General features: G+C 35.8%; 1 protein-coding gene across 1 annotated transcript in view, besides 4 other annotated features; it reads right to left on the reverse strand.

Moving 5' to 3' along the window:
- Nucleotides 1–4,676: part of a biological region, named in NCBI's record as "Pax6 downstream regulatory region", that runs on past the window's edge.
- Elp4 (elongator acetyltransferase complex subunit 4) overlaps nucleotides 1–27,806 on the reverse strand; it is a 207,245-nt gene that overhangs the window by 97,848 nt on the left and 81,591 nt on the right. The window contains exons 6-7 of the mRNA NM_023876.4: nucleotides 19,099–19,183; nucleotides 14,099–14,287 (exon numbers count right to left, since the gene is read on the reverse strand). Coding sequence (NP_076365.2) covers nucleotides 14,099–14,287; nucleotides 19,099–19,183 — 274 coding nt within the window. The remainder of the gene's footprint in view (nucleotides 1–14,098; nucleotides 14,288–19,098; nucleotides 19,184–27,806) is intronic.
- Nucleotides 576–1,176: a DNAseI hypersensitive site, noted in NCBI's record as "HS6; MV+ lens cells; the nucleotide coordinates are approximate for this feature". NCBI's record gives the evidence for it as "EXISTENCE:in vivo cleavage assay evidence [ECO:0001075][PMID:22220192]".
- Nucleotides 2,276–3,276: a DNAseI hypersensitive site, noted in NCBI's record as "HS7; MV+ lens cells; the nucleotide coordinates are approximate for this feature". NCBI's record gives the evidence for it as "EXISTENCE:in vivo cleavage assay evidence [ECO:0001075][PMID:22220192]".
- Nucleotides 3,876–4,676: a DNAseI hypersensitive site, noted in NCBI's record as "HS8; multiple cell lines; the nucleotide coordinates are approximate for this feature". NCBI's record gives the evidence for it as "EXISTENCE:in vivo cleavage assay evidence [ECO:0001075][PMID:22220192]".

Genomic DNA, 27,806 nt, shown 5'->3' on the forward strand with positions numbered 1-27,806 from the left:
GAAAGGCAAAGAAACTGCCTAGCACTGACCAATGGCTAACACCTTCCTCAACACAGCTTGAGATGAATTCAATAGTGCTAAACAGAACAGTTTAGGAAATGTCCTGGTGCTGGATTAAAACAATACATAAACATGGTTTTAAGCATAGAATACCCAGTTGCTAAGGTAGTAATGACCCCAAGCCACTCAGAATTCATGGACAGGAAAGTAAAATCACTGATTAGCCAGTTGCTTTTGCAATTATTTTACTTCACGTAAAGTACGGTGATTCCTGATAGATTGATAAGCCTGAAAAGTTTAATTATATAACACATCAGGACATTTATGCTCTACTGATATAGATTTGTTAAAATAAATTATTCTTTGTGAAAATTTGAAACTCTCATTTTATATTTGGTCAGATCCCTAGTTTAAAAACTAACTTTAGAAGAAAAGGATAGGAGATGTAAGGCAGTCAAGAAAACTGGTCTGTTTGCTGCTATGTCTGCTGTTAAGAGGAGAGACCACAGAGATGGTCATTTTATAAACGCTTCAGGATGGCTACTGGGCTTAGTGCCGATCTTGTTTCTTAAGTACCTTTGTGAAGAGTGGTCAGGATGGAGAGAAAGAGGGTACGCTGGTACTGTATGATTAAAGGGACATGCACAGTAGGCTGGGTTCCAAACATTCTGCTGAAATGGCTGGTTAGCTCAAACTCTAGGTAGTATTTGTAGCTCCTCCATAGGAGGCGTGCACATTGTGAGGAGGGCAATTCAGCCTCTCATCTGTGGTCTCAAAAGGAGACTGTGAACAAGTTTTCCTTAACTCGAAAAAAAACTTTCAATTATGTGGACACACTATAAGATACATATAATATTTGCAAATGGCTATTTTCCTTAAGGCAATTCTTCAGTCAATGGCGAGAAAATAATCCAGATTGATTCCTTCCTTTCAGTGCTGTGCCACAGGGGATGGTACTCCTCCAGAAATAACAGGGGCTTCAGGGGCCAGAGACATGCTCCTCTCAATAGTCCCTCAGCCAAAGACCATTATATCAAACTCATCCAGGTTGGGTTTCAGCCAGTTATTCTTCACCCAAACAAAAATGTCTGCCAGACATTCCAACAGCTGGGAGACAGTTCACAATGAGTCAATTTGAAAATGATTCATTGTGCTGAGTACTGAACAATGTTGGGATGGGGGTGGGGTGTGGCTGGGTTGATAGTAAAGGGTGAGAACAAGTGGGAGATGAAGAAAAGCCATGTGGTTCCCTATCAAGAAGAATCTTGGATAATAACCAGCAGGATCCTATCACTTCTTTTTTAGTATAATTTCAACTGAGAAGAGTACTAATGTTACGGACCATCAGATGAGCAAGAGCTTAGCAAGGCTACTGACAGTGTTTCTTAACCTAAAAGGTCAGGATTACTTTTATCTCTAAATAAAAGGGAGTCTTTGTGTCTAAATATCAGTTTGTTAGAATTCACCTATTCAAGATTTCAGGCACATCAACTTGGGTCTTCTCAATTATATAATTAACAGAACTGTAAGATTTAAAGATGGACTGGTTTTTCTTCTAATTCTGTTCTAACAGAAAAGTGCTGTGTATTTAAATGACTAACCCAACACTGTTATTTCTTTTCCTCATTTAACCCTAAAGTTAACTAATAAGACATTGAAAGACATCAATTTTTTAGGTCTTTTAAAAGACAGCTTATAAGCAATAAATTAATTATATTGACCAAAGAAAACTAATGGACTCTGAATCTAAAGCAGCATGTGCAGCCTGAATTCAACGTTTCTCAGAAGTGTGGTCACTTATTTATGTACTTTATTTATGGCATTTCTAAGCTCCATACTTGTGTCACTGTTATTAATTATAAACTAAAATCTATCTAAAAAGGTTTCATGATGCTTTAGGCCAAGAAAAACATTTAATTATATTGTTTCCATAAAAGAAGTTACATTTAGCAGTGACCTTACTATAGTTTGCACAGCTATTCTGCAGAAGTTGGTACAGTGTAACTAACCAGACTAACTGTGAAAATTATAAAGTATCTGAGAACATCTATAGAATAAGAATAATGGAAAACTATAAAAGAGTAACATCTACATTTCTGATTGAGATAACCTTTATTTTTATAATATACACAATGAGTTTCTAGCTATTTATAGGAACAAAAATGTTTTGGCATGATAGTGCAGTGTTTTTAAAGTTCAAAAATATGTGATTGCTTGTGTATATTCAAGATCCTTTAAGAATATGATTCATTAATGTGATATTATCTGAGAGTCATGTTTATAAGAAGGTCCTTCAAGTCACTGTATTAATACTAAATGGTCTTTTGGATGAAGGTAGGTGAATTTATATGAGAACAAGAAATGCACGTAGAAACCCCTTGGAAACATAATAGTCATGGTTCAGTTTGTCAGGAAAACACTGCACATAAAATCATCATATGGCCACTGGCGCTCAGACATTTTTAGTATAGTGACTAGAGTGGAGCTCTTGACATAAAACTTCTATATTTGTATCCTCCTGGACTCTAAACAGTTTTTTCCCCCCATTGGAAAAGATGTGAAACTTCCTGCTCTTTAGTTGAAAATTAAGAAGTAACAGAATCTATGCATCAAGTCGCAATAGATATATTTGAACATCATTCCTATTTTAATATTGAAATTGCTAAATTAAAGTTTCAAGTGAGAAATACTTAAACAAGGTTACCAGAACTTAGTCATTATGACTAAATTAATGGTTATAGTGCACATGTGCCATAATGACATCACCCAAGTATGTACAATGATATTACCATCCCTCCTCCTTGCCCATCTGGATAGGAAATCTAGGATGACTCAAAAATCCTTCTTATACTAGACAAATCTCCCTTTGCTCCTGGGTGAAAGTTGTCAGCTCTGGAGAGTAGCCAAGACATGACTAGGAGGGAAGCCAGAACAGAAGAGAGCTGGTGTCTAGGAGTTTTAAGAGTTTGCTGGCAATCCCAGATGGCATTGTTATAAGTTGTAAAAAGGGTCCTTAAAATTTTCAGTTTCAGTATAATTTCTTAATTCTAGAAACTTAATGCATATCAGATCTACTGCAAGTAAACAAGGCCAAGCTTCCTACCCAGCTGTCTGCTATTTTATTCTCCCTTTCACAAGAGCCTGGTGAGTTTTGCTTTGACTGTTTGCTTGCTTTGAAAGAATGGTAGCACATTTTTATTTAGAAAATTTCAAATCCATTAAAAGAATTTTAAATTCTCAAAGATCAATTTAAGCCTTCATTTCAACTCAAAGCTCATAAAGCTAAAATAGCAATTTTAAGGTAAAAAAGTCCAACTGCTGTTCTATAAAGCTTCAACAATTGTTCTAATGCACGGTCTTAGCTATCAGCGTCTACTGAACATTTCCTTACTTTGATGACACAAATTACAACAACACGAAGGACACAATTTGTAGCAGCAAAGAGTAAATTTCTCATAAATATTTTAACTTGAAGATTAAAAAGTTAATTAATGAGCATTTTAATTTCCAAGAGACTTCAGAGAAATTTACCAACGGGTATAGAGCATACATACACTGGGTCAAGAATAAACTCTTGGGCTTCTCCATTTAACTAAGAAAGATAGCAAAGAATAAGAGAGGAGAGCTCTCATTTGAGGACACTGTGAACATCACATCCGGACAAAGCTTGGGTCCAAGTAGAGAGAAGGGATATTTAAGCTCCTTTCTGTGTGACGACTACATGACAGGAGGTGTGCACATGGATGTGGGTGTCCCACAGCTGAGCTTGGGATACAGAACCTCTTCTGAAAAGTGTGCATACTTCTTTGTTATGAAATCCATCATTTAAGTTAGATAAGGGATAAATAGCGTTTTTTGAGGTAGAATACAGTCCATACTTCTTATATGCTAATTCTATTAAAGTGAAGATTATAAAACAATGATTGTGATGATTTTGTTCATTATTTTTGAGCAGTTTTATCTAACAAAATTATACCAACTGACTTACAATGTCTATTAAATTAATTGTTGCAGATTTAATGTGTTGTTGAAGCTCACAGTTTATTTTAGAATATAAAGACAACTTTTTGAAATTTAAATGGAACCTACCTCTTAGTATTATCACAGAATAACATTCATACAAGGAAGTAATAAGACAAATATCACCCCCCCCCCAAAAAAAGCTTAAAACATTTCACAGAGTACCTTAAGGACAAATCTATTTTAACTTAAAAGAGAAAGAAATTGTTGATTTTTTACACATTACTAGGACTTGGCAATGAATCCACATTTTGTGTGTGTGTGTGTTCTAGCTGATCAACTGTGTACTCTAACTTTGTTTTGAAAAGGATGGTTCTTCATTTGTTTTAGAGCATGATTTTAGAAATACCATTTGTTTAAACTGACAGAGTAGATATTTATGAGTTTTGCCTTTATTCAGTCAACATTCTCTTAAATATTAACAGAACATGCTCTGAAGGCTTTCAGAAATGGGATGCAGAAAATACGATAAAAATAGGCTAGAATAAATAATGACATATAGTATCCAAAAGCAATTTCAGGCTTTCCCCAAAACTTTACATCATCTAATTTTACATTATGGAAATTAATCCGATACTTGGTTCTTTATGTTTTGTTTCATGAGGGCCTTTCAAGTGATATATTCTACTTCTTTATATTTAAATGTCTTAGCATGCAATCACAGACATCCCCAGTGTCCAGTTAGTGTCTGTGATGCTGCAGTAGGTTAAAGATACTAAAGTTTAAAATCAGCTTAGAATAATACCACATTGAGCACAAAATGATAGCCTGTCATTAGGAAGAGGCAGCCAGAGCCAGGTCCAGATGGGAGACTGGCTGGGGAAGGCTGGGGCAGGTGGGGAAGTGACAGGAACCTGACAGAAGACAGGACTACTCCCTCTGCTGGCAAGGCCCTCACCTGCTTGTTTTTTCAACTCACAACTAGCTTTTCTTTCATTATTTAAGATATAACCAATAAATTATTTAAGGTGTCCCCTTTCAGTCTTCTGTATCCACACGTCTTCTAATACCCTACTTTTAGCATACGAATTCTTCTAATATATAGGGATCCAATGTTTCACCAGGAGGTCTCATTATTTAACTTGTAATTTAATTACATCATAAGCAGATCTAGATGTGCTTTATAATATAAGCTTTCTAAAATTAATTATGCCTTTAAATCATTCTCCTTTATATAGCTATATCTACATACACCCATATATGATTTAAAAGGAAAAATATTGGGTTATAGACTCCTCAGTCTCTTTCCTGGCTCTGTGTAATGCTCTGTAATGAAATAATATAGAAATGAACCATATAAATCAACTATACAGGGAACAAGGAAACAGCATGTCACAGCAAAACAGCATAGATGTACAGCGCCAAACCTATCTGACAATCTAATGATCTGAACGTACAGATATTATGTACTAATATTAAGAACTAATGATTACACAAAAACTAGTTAAATTTTACAGAAAAATTATTCAATATTTGGTTTTCAATGTAAGCTAATAGCTGCAGCAAAAACATTTAGTAAAAATCTGTTCTAATATTTTGGCCTACAACCAGAAGCTCCCAGAACAGGAGGGATCAGCTTTTTCACCCACTGTTCTCATCTGAATCCTGGCTTAAAAGCTATTCCAGCTCCCAGCTTTCCAGAAGGCTCCATCCCAGGAATCCTTGCCTGCCATTTGGTTTGCTGCTTTTAATCTCCTAGGACTTTCTTAGTGGCTCTACTCTGCTGAACTGGCACTTGCTCCGAGAAGTGAGTTATTATTAAACCTGTAGGTCAATTGTGGCACTAACAACTCTTTGGAAGCTTTCAGACACAGTGTACAATTTGCTGGTCTAATTAAATATTAATTCTAAGTGTTACATTTTGTGGCTAAGAGCTTTTATTTTCCATCATCAGCCTGGAAGAGAAAGAGGTTACAAGGCTAATTTAATCTCTCCCTTTGTACTCCCCAACATTAAAGATTGACTACGTAGGATATGAAAACATTATTAAAAGAGCTAGAACTCTTTATATAATAATAATGTAATTAATAGCAAAGGGCTAAAACATAACATCAGGGCACACTATTTGACCTGGTATTTAAACAGCTGGAAAATATCAATAGTAGCAAGCATATTTTGTCTTAGCTTTAAGAGATAGCTATATTTTTTCAAGGCTATTAAGTGTTCTTTCAGGAAGGGCAAAAATTTGAGTAAGTTAAAAATCTTCATTTATTTTCCCACAGAGATTTTTCAGATAGCTTGTAACACAAAGGATAAAAGATTTTTATGAAATACATGCACAATTAAACTATTAGCTCATTTTAAATTAAAAAATATGTAAAAATAATGTAAAAGACCCTTCCCTATTTTTTTTGTTTGTTTTTGTATCCAGTTCCCATATATTGAATACACAGGCCGCTCCCTGCTTCTGCTTCCAGAACAGCTCTGTCTGTGCCTAGGCTCTGATCACAGTAAAGGAGATGTGGTCCAGACGCCTTAGCAGTGACTTGCTCTCTATCCCATGACATATTCCACTCTTTATGTAACTGAGGATTTGTGCTTGGCCCTAAACAGTCCTTTAGTTAAGAATCGCTAACACAGGACTACACATCAACCACAATACAAAACATCGTCCCAGTTGTTTCAGGAGCATGGAAATCAAGCCAAACGACTACTTTCTTACAGTGTACTGGATACGCTTTAGTTAGATGAAGCATAATGGAAGGCTTCTAAAAGGTCTTTTCCCTTTTCAATATGAACACAAGTCTGATTGGCAATTAATACATCCTGTTCCTATTTAATGTGCATAACTACCTTAAGACAAAATGCATCTACACTGCTGTAGATGCTCTGTGTTGACAGAAAATTACAGATATTGTGAAGTGTAAGTTTCAGTCATTTTTGAACAAGAAAATCGGCCAAATATATAGTGCACGTTATGTACACAGGCTGCGGCAGTGTCAGAGTCTGAGAGATGTGCTAATGTGCACGCTGAACAGAAAACAATTGGGAACTATACGAATCCCACTTTAGAGGAAGAGGATTGGAACAATTCTATTACTTGCTATTTAAAAAAAATAAATTATAACTACAGCTTACTAAATTTACATAAAGTCACAAGAATTTGACACATGCAGCATACAATTTAAATGAATTGAATATAATTCAGTTCATTTGAAAAAAAAACTTATAAACCTTGTAAATGTGTCATTTTCTTACAATCACTTTTAGACTAATTAAGATCTAAAACAATGACAAGTTGGTTGTAATTGATGAAAATATCTCGAGTAAGAGAGTAATCATGAAAAAAATGATACCTAGACTATTTAGCTCTATTTATTAATAATGGATAGTTATGATTAATGGAGGCTATAGCTATAATTTTCATACTTAATTATTTTCCTTATTAAGGTACAGTTTTAAAGATCAATGAAAACTATGTGTATCTACGTGTGGGCATATGCATGTGTGTGCAGGTGTGTGTGAACACCAGGGGTATCAGATCCTCCTGGAGCTGGAGTTATAGACAATTCTGAGCTGCCTGACACGGGTGGTGGGAACCAAACTCAGGTCCTAAGAGCAGTCTGTGCTCTTAACCAGTTAGCCACCTGTCCAGTATCCCTTTAAAAAGCCACTTTAAATACTTTAAGAAATAAGATAAAATAGTTTAAGATATATAAGTCAGTTCTAATAATTAGATTATCACAACAGTTACAGGAAAATATTACTGAAAATTTTATAGTTAAAAGCTTGATTATTCATCAATTATATTTAACTCTTTAAATTAGACTCTATGTATGTATCTATGTATGTGTGTATGTATGTATGTATGTATGTATGTATGTGTGTATGTATGTATGTATCTATCTATGTGTATGTGTTTATAATGCGTGTGACACGCTATGCATGTGGAGGTCAGAGGTCACTTGGCAGGAGTTGGTTCTCATTTTCCATGCAGGTGGATTCTGGACACCAAACTCAAACTGTCAGACTTAGCAGAGACCTCTTCCATGGCAACAGTTCTTTAAGAATAAGAATACTTTCTTATTTATTTAAGAATAAAAGATAAATTTAGAAGTCCATTGGAGTCCACTTACAAGATACTTATAAATGATTTGTAAAGGCAGCCATGGCTTTACTTGGTATAGCTGGTAATATTCTGGCATTGAATAAATGCGGTGTTACCAGATGGAAACATTTCTCTCCAGACAAATGTTTTGCATTATTCACTTCAGTAGCTTCAAAGCTCTAGCATATTAACATTATCAACTAATTTTAAAAGTTTTTAATTAAGATAAAAATGTAAACCTCTTTAGTTTTTAAGAGATAGGGTTCTTTGTTCCCTTTTTAAAATCAGGAAATAACACTTTCTTTAGTATTTGCCAAATAGCATGGGTGAGTTTTATCCAATGAAGAACTGGGGTAAAAACTGTTATCATTCGAAGACAGTAACTATGTGATAAAGATACTGACTACAAATATCAAGTCACCAACTGCCAATGACAATAAATAAAGACATGCTGCAGTCTAGTTTCACGTTTGAAATCTGATCTGAGAAAGGTTAACCAACGCAGGCACTGACTGATGTTCTTAAGCAAATGCAGGAGATTTTCCTTCCCGCATTATCACAGGGAAAGAAACATTTTACGTTGTCTGTGTTGAAAAGTCCCCTAGAGAGTGTAGATTATGAAACACTGATAAAAAAATTGCAGTAAAAAAGAGAGAGAGTAAATATTCTTTGAAAAAAAAACTATGAAAAGGGTATAGGAGAATAACCTTCCATTTTAATACCAAGTGTTTACTTCCTGACAGTTTTAGGTAAAAGTGTTTTTAATCTATTTAAAAATACAAATCAAGGATAAGTTATCATGGGTTGTATGAGAAGTATACAAGTAATAGAAAATATATTTTCTTTTCATTTTGCTAACAAAACTGTATTTAGGCACAAAACTAAGCTTTTATTTCCAGAAAGAAATATTACTGATTCTCATTTTTTTACAAGCACACACTATCACTGGGATTAAAAAAAAAAGTATAAAATGTTTACATAATTTTGAGATAGATAACAAATCTCACCAATAGTTAAGACAAATGCTACTTACAGATCAGAAAGAAATGATGGTGTTATAGCTGACTAGATATAGAAATTAAAATGTCCCATTTTACAATACTTTATGCTCACTATGCCAAAAATAATGTTGCTAAAGGCATGGCATGGGATAGTCACTCATTCCCAAGAGTAAGCAGGGCCGGAGGAGTGCTCCTTGTACTCAGAGGATAATAACCACTCACATAGAGATTTATACATAAAGATTTAAAGTCTTCGTATAATATAACATGTAGAAGAATAGAAGAGGGCTTAGTTAAGAGGGCTTAGTTCCTTTTCTTAGATATAAGCTTTTTTTTTTTTTTCCAGTTCATGATAACATCGCCTCAACAAGAGTCGGGACAGTTATGCTGTGAGAACCTGAGCATCTGCTGTTATTATCGCCGAGGCCTGTCTACTTCCCGAGTCTGTGAGACCACATGCTCGGCTGTCCTCTCATCTTGCCATCCTCACCAATTAACTATTAACGTGGAGGGCTGTACACATGCTCTCAGGGGCTCTTTAACAGGCTTCTTGGCGAGTGGAACAACTACTCAGCAGGGATGTGGGAACTAAGTAACGCTGGGAGAGAGGGCACTACGGTGGCTCTGCCCCTAGTCACACTCATAGTTCAGTGTGGAAAAGAACCACACTCAATGGAGCCATCTTCACATATATTTTAAGACAGGGTCTTGGGACAGATACTAAACTATATTCTAGTATAAGAGTTATGAGTAATAATACTACAATTTTATAGGGAAAACTACTTAAAACTACATGTCTGTCTGAAGACATTCATAATATGCCTCCTAAATAGTTTCAGTCCTTTTAAACAGGTATTTAGAACTTATTTTTATACATTGACTTCAAAGCACACTTGTCAGCTTCTATTGTATTATTATAGAAATAACCTTAAATCAAATCAAATAAAACATTTCAAGTTTAAAGTTGTAAGACTTTATGTAAGAACACAAAATAATTCAAATAGAAACTTTAAAAATCACCTTTGTTCACTCTGCTTATAAGTATCATTACAACAATAAGTTGAAATCAGTTTTGAATCTATTATTTTCCCTATTTTAACTTCTCCCCCTCTTTTGCAATTTCCTTAACTATGTGTTCCTTCCCTACAATGAAATTAAACATGGGAAGCATGCCAAAAGTACAATAAAGGGTAACTAATCATTACTGTACAAGTCTGACAGAATGCTAATAACTGAGACAAGAGCACTGATTGGCTGTTTCACTACTCCAAGAGATGAAAATATTTTATATACCCTTAGTCTTGTGCTAATTTAAAGATGGTTAATTATATGACAAAAATTCCAAGGATATGAAATAACATTTTTTTCCCTAACAGAAACAATTATTAACACCAAAGCTCAAATATCCAACACATAACACACACACACTTCCCACACCAGACCAAAAAAAAAAAAAAAAAAAACCTTCAAAACACCCAGTATAACAATAACTAACAAAACCCTTACCACTACCAACGAAACAAAACAAAACTAACAAACATTAAACAAATAAACCCCAAACCCAAACCACCAGCATTCATACTGTTTTTGTTTTATTTTATCCTATCTTCAACATCCCTGAGGTGGTGACTTTGTTATGTTTTATCCATAGATACCTATCACGATGCTTCCGGTATTTGAATGAATGAATGAATGAATGAATGAATGAATGAGTGAATGAGGCAGCGAGTGTGCAAAACTGTCCTAGTCACACAATCACCATTTAAACTCTGACTTAGAGACTCCAGAAATAGTTCTGGTCATGGTAGGAAAACTGTTGTGAGTCTTGTGAAGTTTATGCTGCTAGAAAATAAGCACGTATCTGTGCTTCCTGGTCTGCCTTTAGCCCAATCCAGGAGAAAACATTGCTAGGTGTTCTTCATGAGAAGGGTCAGGTAACTGAAGAGCTCTATTCTCCTTCTGCTGTAAGGAGTGGTGGCCAGACTGTCTAGCATGCCACACAGGCGTTTCCCTCTTATCTGCTCTCAGTTCTTCTACTGCAGTAACACACCAAACATTTTCATTTCTGACAGATCTCTCTCTTCTGATTATCAATTCTGAGGGCCTCTGAAGTAAAACCCAGCACTGACGATGACTGCTAACACATACCGAATGCCTACTGTGTGTCCAGCATTGATGATGACTGCTAACACATACTGAATGCCTACTGTGTGTATTTTTCATCCTCTGAATTGATTAATTTTTGTTTCATTTTTTATAGATGAAGAGTCTAAGACCGAGAAAGCTAATTGAGACCGAGTAATTTATCAAGCATCCCAGCCTCCAAAGGCACACTTTCTTTTTATCATCAGATGCTGCTTTGTTCTCACGCTCTCCCTACTTTGATTCTATGCCAGTATTTCTATGGAATAAGCAGCATAGCATGGTGGCTGAGAGTGCAGCAACTAGAGGCACTACTCAGGCCTACTGTCTGCTGTGTAACCTGAGAGAAGATAACAGCATCAGCACCTAGTCTAAGGGTTACATGAGTTACTATCTAGGGAGAGTTTAGGACTACATCTGCCTACAGTTATCAGTACACACATACTATGAAACAAACTCAGTCTCTCTGTTTTGTATATTCATGTTTCTAAATAGGCGTGTATGTGAGCATGACTGCCTCATGCATGTCTGTGCAGAGGCCAGAGGTCAATTTTGGCACTTACTCTGTAAGCACCACTACCATCCACTGTGTTTTTTGAGACAGGGTCTCTTGCTGAGACCTGGAGCTTGCAGCAAGTTCTGAGGAACCATTTGTCTCCTCCTCACCAGGGCTAGGATCACAAGTGGGCTTCACTACCCTATTAGAAGGTGGCTAGTGGGTTTACTAACAACACTTTCCATTCTGAGAACACAATCATGCTGCTTAACTTTAAACAAGCCATCTGTCTGATTTAAATCTTGCTATTTTTATTTCAAAGTGGTCTCTCTTGATACAATAAAAAGCATAAGTTTAAACAATATTGTGTAGAAAGGCTCTAAACCTTGGCTCCAAGACCTTGCCATTCAACCATCTAAATTGTGCTGTAGAGGGGATGACCTGATAGCACTTGAGAGGATCATTGTTGTTCCTTGAAATGTAAGGAAGGGGAATCTGTCAGAGACATCACAGTGGCTAGGACCAGTTTAAAGGAACAATCACTTACAATACAGCTTTGAGTGGTCTCTGTTTTGTTTTTCATTAATTTTTATTCACTTTTAAAATAAATATAAAATTACATACTCAAGTTGTTATTTTACAACTGTTTTTCTTTACTTGCAATTTTGCAGAAGAAAGCATACATCCATATATTTGTCATTTGTCAAGAATGGAACTTTTTGCCTAATCTTTCACATACTCTAATGTGACAAGGACTTTGCAATGATGATTTTCTCTTTAAAAATACTAAATAATAGCAGTGTTAATCAAGAGCTAATTTGCAGAGTTTTTGTGACGGCTGAGGAGCTCTGTGATATAACTATAAAGATGGAAGGGGCTAGAATCTAAGGAGAAACATAAGCCTTGCCACTTACTGATTGGACCACCTTGGGAAGCAGAGATTAGAAATAATCGTCTCCCAGGGTTGTGGTAAAGACCCCCTGACATAAGGCTCTGAGATGCCAGGGCTTTAGAAGCAGATGCAGACACGACACAATGGAACTTTTCCCTGTAGCTTCGGATCTACCATCAAATCATCAAGCTCACCATGAGGAACGACGCTACCATTGAAGTATTTATTTTACATTAACATGATGAACAATGAAAACATTATAAGCATGTTTAGCATGTCTAACACTGTTACAAAAAGAAGTTTTCCTATAATATTTATATAGATTTAATATCATTTTGAGAATAACATAAAATGACATATTTTTGTTATTAACATAATAAAAACATAAACTTATATTTAAGAATGACTTGTTACAAGCCTGTGAAGAAAACCTGAGTTAATGTATCATGATTATTAAAAATAAATTCTACTCACCAATGAGTAGAAATTCTCTTGTTATTTATGCCTCAATTTTCAGTCATAAGTTTGGGATATGTTGCATTATTATATATACTAATGTAATTCAATGATATTTTAACATATCTATTATTTGGTAGGGTGGTCTAGGTATACTAGAACAAAAACACATGTGTAGCTTCAACAATTAGAGATTAGAAATAATTTTCAAAGTGAGAATCAATATTCATTCAACTCACATTTACTGATCATCTATAGAAAAGTCAGACACTGAACAGAGAAGTTTTTGCTCACATTGATATTACATTATTATAATGCCCCGTGAAGTATAAAGGTGTGGCCTTGCCTTCCTATAGGACACTAATAGAAGAGATATTTAAGCTTGCATGAAATCACATCTTTGAGATGATAATGTCCTTTGGCAAAGAATACTATCATCGTCTATACTATACAACTGCTGCTGCTCACAATGGCTGACTTCTATAATTCAGTAAATGGGAGGACTGCCACAAGGATTAGTCTGAATGACATTGTAAAAAGAGAACCATAAATTTTATTACATGTTTACTTAATGAATAGGTAGAATGCTAGAAACCAGAAGGTGTTTACAAACACAAATTAAAATTGTGTAAAAATTAAAGGAGGTATTGACTCATTTATACAAGAAAAAAGGTACAAAATATTTAGAAGTAAATAGGAAAAAGTCTTAAGAGAGGCCAAGATCAATAAGAGCAAAGACTAAGGGGAATGGTTGATTAAAATGTATCAAATTGGTCAAGATTAAAAACCTTGTATTTTCAAAAGACTAAGAAAAGGGATGTTACATGGTAGAAGAAAATTATTAAAAGAATAGCTAAATCAATACAAAAAACCTTACAAATGGATGATGAGACTATCCAACAAAAATGGACAAAAACCACAGAAGATATTCAAATAGTGAAGGAGCAAATAAAATAATGGCCAATATCACAAGCAATGAAGGGAAATTAGAGCCAAACTGTTCTTCCATTTCCCCAGTAGGTAAGAAAAACAATAGGTCTTACCTGGACAAGATGTGCTGGCATCGTGATGATGCAGGCGGACAGTGAGGATCTTAGAAGACCACGAAGAATGTAGAGGAACTTGGTAAGCCTGTGATTGTTGTCACAGTTTTCTTTACAGCAAATGTCATCTCCCCATAACGGTGAGCCAAGGTTCTGAATTCCTATTCTTAAAATGTTTTTCTGTTTTTTCTAAAAGACAGAGGAGGAGGTAAATACATAGGCACTGCTTATTAATAACACTTCTTTATTCTCTAGTTCTTATCTAAACTCACAATATCAGGAAGACGATAGATAAGGTACAAACTGAAGTGATCTTACCCTGAAGATAGTATGTAGTATATGCCTAGAGGAAAAGAGTATGGGAGAAAATAGGACAAATCCAGTTTGGTACACCAACAGTCCCAGCTACTCAGGATACAGCTGCTGGTAGATTGACTGAGTATAGGAGTTCAAGTGCTGCCCAAGAACACAGCAAAACACTGTCTATCAAATGGAGAGCTTTTTTTTTTTTTTAAATTTTAGAAAAATATGAAGGTCATGACAAGAACCAAGCTTGAATTTTGTCTAAATTTGAGGTGACTAGTAAGATTCTTATTGAGAGAGTAAAAGCAGCAGCGAGGCATGATGTGCTGTGGGGCTTCCTGCATTCCTAGCATTTAGGAGGGAGAGGAACAGGATCACTGTAAATTCAAAACTAGTGAAGTCTATAAAACAGGGGCCAGGACAGCCAGGTGTGTAGAAAAAAGCTTCTGTCTCCAAAAAATAAGCAAAGCAAACCAAACAATAATAATAACAAAATCCCTTAATGATGCCAGAGGCAACAGCACAGAAAATGGTTAATTCAAAACCGTAAACATGCATTCTTAGAATTATAATATCCTGCGCCTCTAGTAACCTATGACATCAGCACTCCTTGCCTTTCTGTCATTTGCTAGGGGAGCTTCTTTTACAAAGGTGCTTACAACTATTTTATGTCTCTAGGTTTTTTTCATGAAGTTGTTTTATTACTGATCTAATTTAGGTTCAACATTTTAAAAGTTAGCAGATGACATTTAGAGATTACTGACATTATAGTCAAAATAATGGTGCTCAATATGTTTTCCTTGGAAGAGAACATTTTAAAATCATTTTTTTTTTTAAAAGCAAGGATACTTGTCAGTAAGTATTTGACAACATATGTGTTTACAAGCTCTGCTGTTCGGGTTATTCTTACTGAACAAATGTTTTGTAAATGCTTTCCTTAGCAATCTAGCAATATTTCTGGGCACATGAAAGAGGTGTTAACAAAACATGGAATATGCAAGTATTTGGAAGATCATTACTACGTTTCTGATAAAATAAATAAGGTGTTCTTTCTTAAAGCTATGATTTCACATATGTGCCAGTTTAAATGGGCTTTCTGAGGAAACAGGCTTCTAAAATGAATCATTCATTGTTGCTAGAAAATTGTACTAAAAATTATTAAACAATTACTATTACCCAATCTAGCAAATCGATTTTACCCATTGAGAGACCAGATCTCTGTATTCACTTTATTAAAAAAGTTATTGACAAATAGTAATAGTGCAAATGAGTGTAAACGTCTGACAGCTGGAGAGGAGAAAAGGAGTGTGGGAGGGGATGAGAGAGGGGAAGAGTCCAGGCTGGGAAATGGCTGCGGGGCTCTGCAGATGCAAAGCCACTTCTTGGCATCTCCAGGGGCACTTATTTTAGGGAGTTCTTTGGATTCCAAAATCTATGTATGTTCAAGTCCTTTATACACAACAATGATGTAATTGCATATAACTTTATTTATACATATATATACATATATATATACACTTTAAATCATCCCTAGGTTAATGAATTATAATATATAATAAATAATATATAATGTATAATATATAATATAAATACAACATATAAATAGTAGATATACTCAGTTATGTAGAGACCTAGGATGAGAAAAAAGTATTTAGTATAGATAAGTTTTTATCTATTTTTACTATGTTATGATATTGGCCCATGAAAAGCATTTAATTTGTGTATTACTCAGGAAAATGAAGTGAAAACATGCATGGGGCAGATATTAGAAACATGAATTAGAAAAGATTCAGTGGTTTAGAGATTGTCTGCTAATGCAGGGGACCCAACTTCTCTGCCTAGAACCTGCATAAATAGCTCACAACCAGCTGCGATCCAGATCTGATGCCCTCTTCTGGCTTCAGAGAGCACCAGATCACAAGGACTTGCACACATGCATGCATGCACACACTCATGCACACAGGGACACATTAATATACATCTTACTACAATTATTTTAAAAAAGAAGTACATGCAAGTTCCTGGCAAATTTTTGTACACTATCTGTGAAAAGTAAGAAGTTATTTCCTTTCTTTATTACTGAGAACTTAAATTGAAATAAAATGGTAAAAATGTAAGGTCTGTTTTGTTAAACTTGTTATTTCATGATAATAGGCCTAGGTCAGATTCTTAATAGAGAGAGCCATAGGGAAATATAAATAGTGAGGACAGCTGGAGATATGGTTCAGTGGCACAGTATTTACCTAATACGTGTAGGGTCCTGGGTTCAAGTCCTAGCACTGTCTTGCCAAAACAAGAACATAGACCCTTACTGAAATAAACAACTAAGAGACAGATAGGACACAGCTATGAGAATGAAAGGTGGAAGTAAAGGAGACAGCATTTCAAACCTAGAGATACAATTACTGTAACAGGGAGGACTTGCAAAATGCTTAAAGATGCTGTTAGACACGGAATAGGGAGTTATAAGTGCTTGGTGACCCTGACATATATACTACCATATGTATACAGAAGGCATGAAAACTCTGACTCAAATAATGAATGAATTAAAAGATTGTTAAGTCCTTGGTACATAACACATTAGAATAAGAATGTACATAGTACTTCAACACAAAGAATAGATTTTCATAATTATAATAGTAACTGCAGAATAATTATAATTATAATAGTAACTGCAGAAACAAAAGCAGAATCTCTTCTGGTATCTTAGATGTTAGGTTATAAAATACAAAATGCACCTGGTAGTTAGATAATAAATACATTTATTCCCATAAGAATAACTAATATTTAAATAGTATGCTAAGTAAAAAAAAATCAATGCTCAAACTTCATTTTTATAGTATATTTAATTTAATTTAAATAATTGGCATTTAAAAATTAATAACAAATGATATTATGAAGCAGGTTTTAAATGTTTCTACCCAAATATAGTTGTAGATGAGCTACATAGTCTGTTCCTTATAGAATATATTTTAACTTGTATCCAACTAGTTCAATTTATTTGAAAGTGCAGAGTTGATAAAAATTTCCCCTTAAAAGTAGGATTAACTCCAATGTCAAAATACTATTTTGACTCAAGAATACTACTTAAAGACTCTTTGCTATTCCTCAGCTTGTCTGCAGTTCTGAGACGTGACTAGACTAGGGAGGGTAGCAAGTAATATACTACAGGATTTAATACACTCTAATACATAGAAAATTTACTTCTATAATGACTTATTGGCAGAAGTTTAATTCGAAAATGTTAAGCATTTTTTGGTATGCAGTATAGAAATGTTTTACCTCAATTTTGTCCAGTCTTTATGAAAGTCAACTGTTACTGAGCCTCACATAATGAGAGAACTGAACGTGCTTCATTTTATTTTTTTATCAATTTTAAAGAATATAAATCAATTGTCTCTTGAAAGTGGTATGTTTTTTCCATACCCAAATAAACAAAGAAATAATTTCTATTTTGTTTCAACACAAGGTTACTTCCTAAGTATTCTTGGTTTTATTTCTAAGGTGCTTATGTACATATTCCTTGGCAAAAGAGTCAAGCAATTCCTGTTGCTTTTCTGCATTTTATAAATTTCCTGCTTTTAGAAGAAATGTCATCCTCCTGCAAAAGCTGCAGCTCTGCACACGGCACTATAGGAACTGTTATGACATGCCTGTTTCCATAGCTACCACCGCACGTGGGGAAAGGTGTCTGTCAGGGACCAATTTGCCTCTGCAGACACACACTGGCACCAAAAGAAGACATGGCACCCATAATTCTTAGCTAGGTCCAAAAATGCAATAATAAGGAATGAATAGTACTAGCAGTCACTACAAAGACTATAGAAAATATTAAAGGTCATCTCTAAATACCTTCCAGATACACATAAATATTTCACCCTGCTATTAAATTGGCAATAAAATCAATTTCAAAATTATTCATTTTGCCATGAAGAAGTTGTTAATATAGCAAGTAAATTGATTAAAAAATAGAAATCTATGAATTAACAGCAATTGTAGATAAAGATGATAAAAATTAATTTTTAGCTTCTTTGTCTTCATTAAAAATAACTGTGCAGTAAAGATATATTTGTTAAAATAACCTTAAATAATATAATAATCATAAAACAATATACATCTTTTAGTGTCAAATATAATTAATATCAAAGAGAATCTTTGGAAGGTAAACGTTTAACAATAAAATTTCTTCATTTTTTAAAATTAAGTAAAACATCTTCAGTATTGAGAATTTGGAGAAAGTATAAAATTAGAGATACAGAGAACAGTTGTGGTATAAAATATAACAAAAATATATCTTTTACTCAATGAAACAATTCAGAATGTAATTTAACAAGGCATAAAATATTGTGTGATTCTTACACATAAGGCAATTTAGAATTAAGGTCTGGATGACAGAAATATGAACACTTGAAATAAAAAAAATACGAACCTTCTAGTATGAGAAGTAATTAAAAAAAACATAACTACTTAGTAATCTCAGAAGCTAAAAATAGATATTTAAGTCCAATGTGAATATTTTGTGTGCATCCTGAGAATCTAGTAAAAACTCTAAATACATATGAATACTTTCTACTCATTTACACAGTCTGTGAAAATAGGTTGCACATTATTGATTTTTCCCAGGCTCTTCAGCCTACCGCTGAGGTTTGAGAACAGCACTCTGTCCATGACTATAGAAGGCTTGGAAGCACGCATACCTGGGGATTAGCTCCATCAAATCCTTCAGCATAAACGCTCTTCTGAATGAACTCAAGCAGCCTCATGTAGCCACAGGACAAAAAACTGTTGGTAAGAAGTGGTTCAAATACATAAACAGGCCTATCACACAGGTAGTGAAACATCTATAATATATTAAGTAAACAATACGAATTTATTAGAATGTTTAAATATAAAAGTGTATCAAATTAATATTAAATAATTTCAAACATGAAGTCAGTATGTAAAAAAGAGGGTCAGTTACTTAGTTTCTGACATTATGAGAGGATAAAAATCTGTGGAGACTGAGATGACTTAATTATGTCGGGCTTAGTTACCTCCAAGAAAATTAATGATTTAATGAAGTAACCTAAAAGATGAAGCCACCGTAGCTTTTCAGGAGTAATCATACATAATTAACACATAGTTAATGAACTGCTATGCCCACACTCCCAAATCAATGTCCTGATCACCTGCGCTCATCTTCCATCAAAGTTTTAATTTTCGTACAACAAACTGCTAAAATAACATTAAGCTAATCATTTGGATTTTTAGGATACACGAAGGCAAACATAGCATAATTCTTACTAAATTTAGCCACTTCCTTTGTTAAAAGATGATACAAAAATATATGCATGGGTTTAAGAAGACATCCTAGATTTTTTTTCTCACTAGCTTTGTTTCTTACTTTGAAAACAGTAAAATGGATTTTTAAGGTTGGGCCTAAAAAGAACACTTGAGATATATCCCTGGTCAATGTCACAAGATGTTTCAGGGAAAAGTTAGAAAGAAGGAAGCCTGTTTCATGAGCGAAGCTAAGAAGTGCAGCAGCAGCTTTGTTTAGTCTGCAACATCAGTACAAGTTGATTCAGCAAAAATGAGTGTATATATTTGTACATGTGTGCGCTTCTGAATGGCTGCCGCTGACTCCAAATCCCTATCTTGCAGAAACAGAGCTAACATAAGGAAAAATTTTCTGTCGAAAACACACATGACTCCAGGAGACAAAGGGCCTCCCAGCATGGGTATGTTTCACGTAGTACTGCCCCCTTTCAAGGGCAACACAGACTACATGGGCATAGTTTCCTACTTTTACATGAGGACACATCCATAAATAACACTGTGTAAGGGCAATTCTCTGAGAGTGCCCTGCCTTGGCACTTATCTGTTCTGGCTAGCTCCATTTTCAGCACATAGTATTACAGTGTGAATGCAGTCTATGCAATTACCATGTGGGCCAACTAGCTTTATACAGGGCTGGTGGATAATCTGCTCCAAGATCCCAGATTATGAAATACATTGCAACTACTAATATGATGAACCTCTCTATGGGTTAAAAGAAAGCATGTGTTTACCTATTCCCTCCTAAGGCATTAACAATGCCTCTAAATGTTCTCTGCTTTCATCTGTACTACAGAATACAGGATTCATTTTCAAGGTAACATGTACTCTGCTGCATGTTTGTGTGTATACCACACTTTCTGTTGATAATTCAGGTCAATTCTGTATCCTTGCTGTAAGGAAAAGAAGCACAGCTATTCCTTCAATCCACGGAACTCACTTCCTTAGATGTAAGTGCATGAGTAGCGCTATTAGATACAATACCTGTACTCTGAACTTTGTAAAGAACTGCCACACTGTTTTCAACACCTACCAACAGTGGACAAAGACTTTCTTTCTCTACATCTTCACCAATACTTACCCTTTACCATGTTGATAACGAGAGTTGTAAGTCAACATCTCCTAGGGGTTTTAATATATATTTCTCTAGTGAACAATGGTATTTGAGGGTTTTTTTGTTCCCTGCATTGATCTGTTGCCTACTCGTATGCCTGTTTTAGAATAATATCTACTCAGGTCCCTTCCTGTTTTTAAAGTCAACTTTCGTTGCCACTGAATCACTGTGTTCATACAAATTTGAGGTATTAAGCTCTCTCTCTTTCATGCTCTCCTTCCCTCCTCCCTCCCTCCCCCTTTCTTATATTCTCCTTATTCTTTAGATTTTTCTCTTTATCTTATTCAGTGTTTCATTTTGGAGAATGAAAGTGAAAGCATAAACCCAATACATTTTAATCACTTTCCTTATTTAGCATCAACACAAATAATTTACTAGCCAATACACTTATAACTTTTTAAGTAATAAGATAAATTTCATGAATTACTTAGAAACTAAAAGTTTTGCAACATAAATACAAATAAATGCTTGTGCATTGCAAAAGCTAGTATCAACTTCTGAATGAATAAAATAAAATCATTTAAAAGGGGGATTTGTACTTTATTAGTTATCACTCATTGCTGTTTAATATGTATAAAAGCATATATAAATATTGATAAAATAAGGATCTGCTATTTCCTTAGTAAATTTTGGTTTTATTATTGATTCTTCAATGTTGAGTGTGTGTGTGCATGTGCTCATGTATCTACTGATAAGAACTGAGAAGAAAATTCATCTATAAATGTGACCCTGGCTTTGTTTTTATTGTTTCTAAACACTTTGTCTCTTTTTCAATCCATACGCCTAGGTGGTTCTATCTGAGTGGTTCAGATGTGTGCGTCACAATGAGTGTGTGAAGCTCAGAGGACAACCTTACCCCTGAGCAATATCCCCAGCTCTTCTTTTCAAACACTTAACAGTTCTGACTATTTCAAATATTTAAAGGCTGCTCGGAAGGTAGCTCATTTTGAATCATACATATGGTCCTGCTTTATTCTTATACTTTCAACAATATTTATATTAAAATGAGCTACACTTAGTTTTATGTGCTTGAAGCTACTATAATATATAGAAATAGAAGATATACAAAGTTATGTAGACTAATTTCTAAGATTTATTTTTAATTTACATTTGTAACTGTTTTGCCTGCATGTGAGCATTAGATTTTCTGGAATTTATAACACCTGTAAGTTATAAATGATAAGAGGTGCCATGTAGGTATTGGAATCCAACCTAGTTCCTCTGGAAGAGCAATAAGTACTCCTGAGTGGTTACTCACTCGTCTCTCTAGCCCTGGAACTCATTTTGAACTTTAAATTACTAAGTACTTAAAATTATCTTTAGTTTCACAAAGGGAAAAAAAGGCTTGGGCAACAGGAGAAAGATAAAGCTTTGTCTTTAAAAAAGATTATTTTTTTTGGTCTGTAAAAAGATATATAAGAAAAATAAAATTGTATTTTGAGTCACAATAAGTAGTTGAGATGTGAAGAATTTGCAGACAGAAGACAAACTCTTGGTAGACTGTTTAAGACCCTATCTGATTTTAGTCACACTAGCTGCTGAACGTCATGGTACATAGGAAACACTGAAGAGACTCTGGTGGCATAGCATTTGATGAACACAATGATCTTGTGAAATAAGTTCAGACACTATCCTTACTTGTGGTGGGGAAAATGAAGACTCATTATAGGATACATGACTTGTACAAGGTTATCTATCATTAAGTGATAGAACTGACATATAAAATGAAAATATTTGCTGGGCATGGTTGCATGACTTTAACCACAGCACATGGGAGGCTCAGGCAGGCTGACCCCTGCTGAGTTTGAGGCCAGTCTAGTCCACATAGTGAGTTTCAAGCTAGCCTGGGCTACAGAATGAGAGCATGTCTCAACTCAAATAAACTAAACAAACAAAATCCCTTGAAAACAGTCTAAAAGTGTACTCATTTGCTTATTCAATTTCACTATGTTAGGTCTCTAAAGGAGGTGCACAAACAGTCTTTAGTTCCCAAACACTACTGTGGTTAACAGGAGTTTTGAATGTGGTTCCATTCAACATATTAAATGAAGCACTCCAGGGTGCAGTTACAAGAGGAGATCTTAGCTGTACCCATGATATCTTCACCAATGTGCCTCAGCTGTACTTAACTTGCAGTGGGATAACATAAGGGAAACTTTCATACTAAACAGCAGGTTTACAAATTGATAACTGAGCACCTCTACCATGTAGCAGGAAGATGCCAAGGCCTGAGAACTAGATCTGTCTCTACCAGAGCCAACAATTCAGCTCGAAATGTGACACAGATAACTTCTTTAAATTTTTTCTCCTATCTCTCTTGTCTACAGTGACTTTAAAATTATATAGTTCAAGAATGATTTTTCTCTTTAAAGTCATTTGGATTTAAAAATAAGAAACTCTGGCTCTTACTGTCCTTCTCTCTTACTCTCTCTGTCCTTTCTCTCCCCATTTCCCCACCCTCCCACCTGTTCCCAGTTGGCCTCTCCCCTCCCCTCCCCTCCACTCCTCTCACCTCCCCTCCTCTTCCTCTCTATCCCCCTGCCTCTCTATCTCTATCCCTCTTCAACTCTCCTCCCCATGCCCTAAATAAACTCTATTCCATACTTAAAAAAAAAAAAAAAGGAACTCTGGTCACTTAAATATTTGTTTAACAACCTGATAGAAATATTTGAGAAAAAAAACCAAACAAACCACAAAGCCTTAGAAAATTAAGAATTGCCATTCTCACAAAAATTATCTATAATTACAATTAAAATAAATATGAGGCACTTTTGGACATTATTTTGAAAGCCAATAGGACAATAAAATTTATCTTATCAAAGTTCTATTTGCATGTATATTACAAAGATTCAACTATGACAAGTAGTAAGGCAATAGGCACAATACATGTCTCAACTAATTGTGTAAAATACTTTGCTGAGCTAAAGGTTTATTAGCATATAATTTGCATGTGATTCCAGAGATTGTGAAGTCTTTTCACAAGTAATTTTCAAGTTAAAATTTTCATTAGGATTACCCTGAAGGCTGTCATTTAATAAGGCTGTCATTTTCTTCTCTGATGCTCTCACCTAACACAGATTTTGAGTGGACCATGGAAGCCCAACTAAGAGAAAGACACAGAGACTAAGAGCGAATTCAAGAGTGTGAAGGAGATCCATGGCCAGCAGAGACTCCTAGACTACAGCTGGGAAGATCTAAGACCATGGAGATGTACAGACGCCACTCTATGACATGGACATTAAGTGAAGATATGATCTTAATGAGAGACAGTGAGCCTGGTAGTACACTGCCTCTGCCAGGAGCTGCCACAGATGAATGGCTAGAGCATGGCTCCTACAGGCCTCCTAGCTGTGTGGGGTATCCCAGCCTGGGCTGTCACACACTGCCTAATCCTCTGCTCTCCAGTTTCTACATCTTCTCTCTTCCCTTATTCATCCTACCTAAGCTGTTCGCTTTCATCATGATACACCAGCAGTGTCATTATCACCTACCCTCTAAAATTTCAGGCTCATGCACTCTCCTTTCCACTTACTTTCAATCTGCCTAGGCCATCACTGACTGTGGTCACTTTTATCTTTTTGTATTACACTTGGTAGCATCTTTTTAAAAAATTAATTATTTTATTTATTTTTACATTCCCAGTCCCCCCTCCCACAGTTCTTCATCCCATTCTCCCTCCCATTTGCCTCTTAGAGGGTGCTTGCCATCCCTTATCCCCTTCCCTGGGGCCTCAAGCCTCTACAAAATTAAGCAAATTCTCTCCAACTGAAGCCAGACAAGGCAGTCATTTGCTACTTATGTGCTGGAGGATGAGGGGTGTGTAGTATCTCGCACCAGCCCATGTAAGCTCTTTGGTTGGTGGCTTAGTCTCTAGGAACACGCAGGGCTTAGTTGAGACTATTAGTCTTCCTATGGGGTTGCCATCCCCTTCACTCTTTCAGTCGTTCCCCTAACTCTTCCATAGGGGTCCCTGATATCACTTGGCTGCATCTGGATCTGTCCCAATCAGCTGCGGTAGAACCTCTCAGAGGACAGTTATGCTAGACTCCTGTTGGTTAGCACAACTTAATTAGCAATCTTGTTCCATGGTCATCCCATGACTTCATTTAATCTATCCCTTTCTTTGTCGTGGCAAAACTCTTCTGGTTGATCCATCTCTCTATGGACTCGCCATCTGCCCTGATGTAGCTGAAATGGTCAGAGAAAGGTCCATTCACTGGACTAGTATGACTTAAAATTTATAATTATAAATTCTAAGAGGGTATTAAGGTTACTTGGCAATCTCACTAAATACCCTTACACTCCTATATGACAGTTTCACCTATTCTCCATTGTTATTCAAACTGAAAAAGCATCTCTTTTTCATCATACTCAGGATCTGGAAACAGAAACAACCAAGACACATCTAGTACTATATATATCCAGAAGACATGCTCATTGCTATATTTATATATTTGCCTGCTGTAGTTGACTTTGATAACTAGATATGATAACTAGATTATGATGGTCAAAGCCTCATGAATGGGATTAGTAACCTTATAAAAGAGACCTATAGGAGTCTGTGTGCCCCTTCTGCCATATGAACTGACTGAAATCCTGGCATCTGTCTATGTAGAAAGTCTTCACAAAACCCAATCTTGCCAGAACCTGAGTTTGGACTTCCAGACCCTTAGCATGATGAAAAGTAGAACTCTTGGTTCAAGGTACACAGTATGTGATAATTTTGTTGTAAAAGACCCAAAGGCAAAAGGTCCCCGCCATTATCATTTGTACCACATACACAGTCTTCAGCATGCTGCCACAAGAATCATCTGAAATCTCTCTCCTGACCTGTGCACACACCTTATTCTTTCAGCTCTATGCTAACAGTGCTCTCTTCTGAACATTATTAACTTACCCCTTCTCCCTGTCCTATGTAAATAAATGTATCATCTTCTCTCCCAATCAGAATGCCTCGAATTTACCTCTCTGCCAGAACGAGCTCTATTTGTATCTGCATCAAAGCAACTTGAATTTTCTCATATTTGATGTTCTTAGTTAATTCTTTCCTTATATTTATATCTAAATTCAATAAAGCTTCAACACTATCATCCAATTAAGACTTCTTTTTTTTTTTCATAGTGGCTAATGATCTCAGTGGGTTCTCTTGATTTTTTGTAGCAATTTTAGACATAATTCATTCATTCATACATATCTTTGAGAACATGTCATTATTTGGGATAAATTCACAGAAATGGAATAGTAAAAAGACAGTAGATAGTCTAATTTTTGATACCTTTTCCTAAGACTGTTTCAATAACTTTTACCCTCACAATTAACATGATTGGCTATATTTCCATATCCTAGCTAACATAGGATGTTATTTTAAATACTTGACAGTTGAACAGTGTTGCCTCTGATGTGAGCTCATGTATTCATGAATGTGAGCCTCTGAAGCAGCAAGGCTTGCTGACTGCACTTAGATTGTCTACTTTTGCTTTTATTAACTATGCGTTTCAGCATATATAAAAGCCACAGGATAGAATCTTTCCTCAATATTGTGGAGAGTTGGATGGTGTCTTCTTTGCTACCCAACGTTCAATCTTTCCTCTTTCTTCATGTATCCATAGCAGTTGTTGTCTGCTCTTTTTCTTTGGCTCACAGTTCATAGACTATCATTTTGTTCCTTAGTTTTCATTTTAAGCTTTTCTGCTGTTTGCTTTTTGTTGTTTTGGTTTTTTTGTTGTTGTTTTGTTTTTTTGTTTTGTTTTTGACTCCACCTAACAAATCTTCAGTCTTGCTTGCAAATACCCAGGTATAAGAGAGACTCAGCACCTGGTAGCAGTTACAACACAACAAAACTGCCAGAACTTTGGTTTTTGAAGGCTTTGGCTAACACATCTGTGAGAAAATAAACTTCTGATTTGTATCTGTCAGACAACCTCAGGTATTTTGTTATAGTAGTACAAATCTTTCAGTTTTGGGGCAACTTCAGTTGACTGTGGTGGGAAGGTATGGTGAAGTTCACAGTGACAGGAATGGGTGGCAAAAAGTATACCATGGGGCTAGAATCAGGGCTCTAACCTCTGAGGCTTGCTCCTAATAACTTACCTCCACCAGCCAGACCTTGCTTCATAAAGGCTCCATAGCCTTCAGAATAGTGCCATAAGCTGGGGTTCAATTGAACAAAGGTTATTCTAGATTCAAACCACAACAAAGACCCCCATCTCTAGAGGTGGGCCTGTACTGGCTAGTTTTGTGTCAACTTGACACAGCTGGAGTTATCACAGAGAAAGGACCTTCAGTTGAGGAAAAGCCTCCATGAGATCCAACTGTAAGGCATTTTCTCAATTAGTGATCAAGGGGGAAAGGCGCCTTGTGGGTGGGACCATCTCTGGGCTGGTAGTCTTGAGTTCTGTAAGAGAGCAGGGGAAGCAAGCCAGTAAAGAACATCCTTCCATGGCCTCTGCATCAGCTCCTGCTTCCAGACTTGCTTGAATTCCAGTCCTAACTTCCTTTGGTGATGAACAGTAGTATGGAAGTGTAAGCGGAATAAACCCTTTCATCCCCAACTTGCTTCTTGGTCATGATGTTTGTAAAGGAATAGAAACCCTGACTAAGACAGGGCCTATACATGCAAGTTTGGGTAGGATGCTAAGATTCAGCAGTGAAGTGATTTGAAATAAAAACTGTCCCCATATTGCTGGCATTTCAACACTTGGGTCCCAGTTGGTGGTACTGTTTGGGGAATTGAGGGGTACAGTCTTGCTGGAGGATTTGTGTCACTGGGGGGCAGGTCTGTGGATTAAAAGCTCTGTCCACTTCCAGTTCCCTCTCTGCTCTGTGCTTCCAGTTGAAGATATGAGCTCTTAACTTGTCAATTGCTACCACTTCTCCTGCCATGATGGACTCTAAACCTCCTGGAACCACAGTCAAAACAGGTGCTTCCTTCCATAGGTTGCTTCATATTTGATCACAGGAACAGAAAAGCAATGA

This window comes from Mus musculus, chromosome 2, assembly GCF_000001635.26.
Source record: "Mus musculus strain C57BL/6J chromosome 2, GRCm38.p6 C57BL/6J".
Taxonomy (NCBI): Eukaryota; Metazoa; Chordata; class Mammalia; order Rodentia; family Muridae; genus Mus; species Mus musculus.